This window comes from Haematobia irritans, chromosome 2 (assembly GCF_050003625.1).
Source record: "Haematobia irritans isolate KBUSLIRL chromosome 2, ASM5000362v1, whole genome shotgun sequence".
Lineage (NCBI taxonomy): Eukaryota > Metazoa > Arthropoda > Insecta > Diptera > Muscidae > Haematobia > Haematobia irritans.
In genome coordinates, this window is record NC_134398.1 from 123,012,571 (window position 1) to 123,018,570 (window position 6,000).

The 6,000-nt window shown below is 32.8% G+C and overlaps 1 protein-coding gene across 3 annotated transcripts in view; it reads left to right on the top strand.

Annotated features, from left to right (window-relative positions):
- Positions 1-3,677, top strand: part of LOC142226186 (apoptosis-resistant E3 ubiquitin protein ligase 1) — a 157,177-nt gene extending 153,500 nt beyond the window's left edge. For all 3 annotated transcript variants that reach the window (XM_075296072.1, XM_075296073.1, XM_075296075.1), the window contains 4 exons: positions 283-572; positions 637-960; positions 1,027-1,289; positions 1,366-3,677. In XM_075296072.1, the coding sequence (XP_075152187.1) occupies positions 283-572; positions 637-960; positions 1,027-1,289; positions 1,366-1,468 (980 nt within the window). In that variant the 3' untranslated portion in view covers positions 1,469-3,677. The remainder of the gene's footprint in view (positions 1-282; positions 573-636; positions 961-1,026; positions 1,290-1,365) is intronic.
- Positions 3,678-6,000: the final 2,323 nt, after the last annotated feature.

Here is a 6,000-nt window from a genome sequence, read left to right on the forward strand (position 1 = left end):
TTTTGCTTTAAAAACATGTTTGAGGTGATCATATTCCTTCTCTGGGTGTCGACGAATGAAATGGCTATATCGATGGATTAATATAAAAAAGACTTAACAATAGTTTTTACTATTTTTCAGTAGAAAAACGTCAACTGGGTCCTCACGTCAACGAAACGGGTTAACCTACCATTCTACTAAATTCACATTCTACTCTCCTCTGATATAGAGTTTTTGTTTCTTTTTTAGCCATAGTGTGAGTAACCGATTTGCTAATAAATATACATATTATTATTTTTGTAGGCATTGATTGGGGTGGTCTACGCCGCGAATGGTTTGAGTTGATCTGTAGTGCTTTATTTGATCCTCGAGGTGGTTTATTCTGTAGTTTCCATGACAAACGTCAGGCCTTGGTACATCCAAATCCGCATAGAGCGTCACACTTGAAATTAAAGCATTTCGAATTTGCTGGAAAAATTGTGGGCAAGTGCTTATACGAAAGTGCTTTGGGTGGAACATATCGACAGCTGGTGAGAGCAAGATTCACCAGATCATTTTTGGCCCAATTGATAGGTTTAAGGGTACACTATAAGGTAAGTGGTGACACCTTAAATAGGAGTAAATGGATGAAAATTTAAAATTGGTTCGTGGTTTCAGTATTTCGAACAAGATGATCCCGATTTATATTTATCAAAAATTAAATATATATTGGACACCGATTTGGATGCTACCGATTCTTTGGAGTTATATTTTGTTGAAGACATCTACGATGCCAGTGGTCAACTGACCAAAACCATAGAGCTCGTGCCAAATGGGTCAAAGGTGCGAGTCACCAATGCTACCAAAAATCAATATTTGGATGCTTTAGCTCAACAAAGGCTGTGTAACAGTGTTAAGGATGAGGTGGATAGCTTTCTAAAGGGTCTCAATGGCATAATTCCTGATAATTTGCTAAGTATTTTTGATGAAAATGAATTGGAGGTATGTATTGAAGAGAAATATAAGCAAATATAAGGAGATACTAATTCTGCTTCTTTTCCTCTTTAGCTACTCATGTGTGGAACCGGCGAGTATTCCATAGCAGACTTTAAAGCTCATCACATAGCCAATGGCAATTCATCCGAATTCCGACGTGTGCTGGCTTGGTTCTGGGCCGGTATTAGTAATTTTAGTCAAACGGAAATGGCTCGTCTACTACAATTCACAACGGGTTGTTCGCAATTGCCACCCGGAGGTTTCCAAGAACTTAATCCACAATTTCAAATAACGGCTGCCCCTACATTTGGAAATTTGCCAACAGCCCATACCTGGTATGCAATACTATCGATTTATGTGTCTCCTTATTTATTTATGAATCATATTTTTTGTGTTAATTTTAAATTGCAGTTTCAATCAACTCTGTTTACCGGACTATGAAAGCTATGAACAATTTGAAAAGGCTTTGCTTTTGGCCATAAGTGAGGGAACCGAAGGATTCGGCATGGTCTAGATTAAGTTGTGTCCAATCCAATCTTAAATTCTAAGGATTTATAGTGTGCCGAGTATTTTGTATTTGTAAATGAAGTGTGTTCCTTAAAATAAGTTAGACTATATAGTTATGTAGAGCACAGTGGCGAAAGATCCAATCTGAGAATTTGTAAGAAAATCCTTGATCGAAAATTTCCTAAAGCGAAATATTTTTCAAAAACTTTGTACCATTCAAAAATTTGAAATTAAATTAATTAAAATTAAATATTGACTTATAATTAAAATTACAGTCGAATATCCCTATTGTGAACTTCCAGAGATGACGCTGATTTCATAGAAAAAGTCTCATAGTAGAAAGTTTGCTGGAAACATTAGTGTTTGCTTAGACTTTTGTATTTCATAGTCTAGCAAACAACAGGAAGTAAATTTTTTCAAAGGATTTCCAAGAACCAAAATTAGAATTTTGTTTATCCCAGCCTTTAATATTCTTAAAAGCTACTAAATGCGATCAAAAACAACTTGTTTGCCTTAATTTGAGGAAAATTCAGATTTCCTTAAGTGGAGGTCCCCCTCCGCGACCAGGTGTCAAAAAATGAGGTACTCTATTTTCACCACATGAACGCCCCCTACGATCTCTGAAAGTTTCAAGTAAATAGGTTCAGCCGTTTAGGAGCCAACTCGAACCATTCAAACAAACAAACAATCAAACAAATAAACAAACATAGATTGAATTAAATATATATAGATATTAATAAATTATATTATTTTTGTATTTTTATGTGATTTATTTTTTTTTGTCTCAAGAAATGTGACTCCAATATATATTGTACAACACATTGCCTTAGGTGCATCAAACAAAAATAGAGGAAAAACAAAAACAGGAATTATTTTAATAGGTAAATTTCTTTAATTTAGTTTGAATGTTTTAGTTTAGTTTAGTTTAGTTTACAATGAGATCGACCCAAATTTATGGCATGTATAGCATTGATTGTCCCCAAAAGATGTTTATTTTCTTTAAGAGACAATGCTATGTAGTCTTCATTTGTGTTTCGTGAAATGAAACTAAAATTTTTGAATTTAATTTAGTATTTTTTTACATAAAACAAGGTTACAAATTCTCTGGTGATTTGAGTTACCATAAAATGTGCTAATAAATCTAGAATGAATATTTAAAATCAATAAATGAAGAGGTAAGAAATCCCTATAAGGATATAAGGCTTTTTCGCTGTAATCTAAATTATTCATAACTAATGATCAAACAAAATAATTATTTTTAGAAAAAGAAAAAGCAATGAATAATTGATACAAACACATTAAACCGAAATAAATAATGTAAACTTTTTAAAGCAATACGTAAAATGGCTATGGTATCACAAAACAAATTAATAATAGCGATAACTTTGTTGTTGTTTTAGAATTGGTAAACAAACAAAAATATGAATTAAACAATAATGAATGTACAGTATCAATAATAGATTTTTAAGAAGATCTAAGGAAACAAAATTCTAAAAATCAATAAATTGCAAAAAAAAAACTAAAAGAAAACTAAAGAAAAATATTTTGAAATCCCAAAAAAGCGTATCAGCAGCAAATATTGTGATAAATTGTATAAAGAAACCCCACAAGAATTCTCTAAGTAAACAATGTAATAAGAAATGAGTTAAAGGATACATTTTTAAAGAAATTTGTATGAAAAGAAATGGTTTAGTATTCAGGTTTTAATATCAAGAAAATAATTCTAAAAGGAAAGAATTATAATGTTGAAAGATTTCCCTGCAGAAACAATGGAGAAAAATAAAAAGAAGAAATAAATTTACATAAATAAATTATAAAAATCAAATCAGCTTAAATTTAGCATTTTAGAATAATAAGCATATAAAAAAATAACAAAAGAAATAAGATTACACTCGAAGACAAATGTATGTACACACTTGTAATTCAAATTCAATATTTTGAAACGATTTTGATGTAGTAACGGAGTTATAAAATGATACGAAAAATGTGACGAATCACATCGATGTAGGTGAACGTAGTAGAAATTTTGTGAAATAAAATGCTTTCGTATCGTATCAAAAGAAATCAAATGTGTTAACAGACCAAGAAACCCAAAAGAAAATAACCTGAAACCGAAATGTTGTTAAATCATTATTACCAAAGAAATTTAAACAAATCTGAAATAGAACGAAAAAAAATACACGAAATAAAATTAAAATATAGATGCGAAAAATTTATACATATTGTGTTTTTTATTTATATTCATATGCACCATTAGAAACGACGGGACCATATAGCACTAAAAAAGAGTGAAAAGCTCAGCAGCTCATGGAGGGAAAAACAAAAGCTGCAATGATTCGGGGGAAAAATTAATAACATTATAAATGTATTATTTTATATTGCTAAAAATTTACTTTCCTTTACTTACTTAAATAAAATATTATGCAATCCTTATAAGTTATATAACTAAAGTGAAAATTATATTTTCAGAGATAATTCATAATCACAGTCGAGCATAACTCAAGATCACAGATCGTTCACATTATGCTAATGGACCAATCCAAACGAAACCTTCGCGATAAGTGTCATCTAACTGAGGAAGAAGAAAGTATCCCTCGTGTCGCAATCCATTGAAGTTGAAGTTTTTTGACATTATCACGACTTGTATTCCTCAAGTAAAAGTGTCATAAAAATCTATACAAAAGAAACCACTAAAAACTTTTGCACTTCCACATGTAAACGTAATACAAAGTACATCTCTTTATAAATGGCGTTAATCCAGTTTGGATTAGTTTTCATTTTTTTTCTGGTTTAAGAAGGTTAAAAAGACACAATTAATGTAGCTACACCGAGGAGAAAAACTAACCATTCTGCATTTTCTATGGTCACTGGTAATAACGCATGCTCAGCTTATTAACATATGAACGGACGGACGGATACACTACATTGTAGACCCTTAAACAAGATTATGTTGACCCATCTCTTTATGATGATATTCATTGAAGCAGACGAACACTTTCTATTTCATTTGAAATTTGACAACTTCATATGGTCATTTGTCAACGTTGCTACGATCATCCTGAGATTATGTTCCGGCTAATAATCTGGTTTCGGTAAACAAATCCAATGTTATTATTACTAAAAAAATGTTTTTGCTTGAATACTTGATCTAACACTTGAATGTGCGCATGCGCATTTTTAAACACAAAACGCACTAACAATTAGTTTTCTTTTTGTATAGGCTTCCAACAATTACAGTGTTATAATTTGTTAATCACGCATAGCTAAAACTCTCACTCAAAGTCTTTTTCATTATCGAAGAGCTGATGATTAGCATCATAAATTTTCATATCTAACATCCTCATGTTCATATTCAATATGCTACACGATCTTCTTCTGCCAAAACAATTTTTAGCAATTGAATATTTTTCCTCTCAAATTGTAAAGTTTTATGGAAATTAGGAGAAAATATGTATAGAATACAACAAGTATATATGGCCGTAAGTTCGGCCAGGCCGAATCTTATGTACCCTCCACCATGGATAGCGTAGAAACTTCTACGAAAGACTGTCATCCACAATCGAATTACTTGGGTTGTGGTATCATAAATCGTTTTCTAAAATGTGAGTTAGTCCATACGTGGTATATATTAGACCAAAAAGGTATGTGTAGGTAAGTCTCCAAATAATTACGAATCGATATGGGCTTTTGCACGGTACATAGGGAGCCAGAATGTAAATATGGGGGTCGCTTATATGGGGGATATATAAAATTATGAATTTGATATGGACCAATTTTTGTGTGATTGGGGATCGATTTGTCTGACGGCTATATATAACTATAGACCGATATGAACCTAGTTAGGCATGGTTGTTAACGGCCATATACTAGCACAATGTACTGACTCGGATGAAATTTGCTCCTCCAAGAGGCTCCAAAACCAAATCTCGGGATCGGTTTATATGGGGGCTATATATGATTATGGACTGATATGGACCACTTTTGGCATGGTTGTTAAATATCATATACTACCACCACGTACCAAATTTCAACCAGATCGGATGAATTTTGCTTCTCCAAAAGGCACCGGAGGTCAAATCTCGGGATCGGTTTATATGGGGGCTATATATAATTATGCACCGATGTGAACCAATTTTTGCATGATCATTAGAGACCATATACTACCACCATGTACCCAATTTCAGCCGGATCGGGTGAAATTTGGTTCTCTTAGAGGCTCCGCAAACCAAATCGAGGGATCGGTTTATATGGGGGCTATATATAATTATTGACCGATGTGGACCAATTTTTGCATAGTTGTTAGAGTTCATATACTAACACCATGTAACAAATTTCAGCCGGGTCGAATGAAATTTTCTTCTCTTAGAGGCTCCGCAAGCCAAATTTGGGGATCGGTTTATATGGGGGCTATATATAATTATGGACCAATGTAATACCATCCGACCTACATCAATAACAACTACTTGTGCCAAGTTTCAAGCCGATTGCTTGTTTCGTTCGGAAGTTAGCGTGATTTCAACAGACGGACGGACGGACATG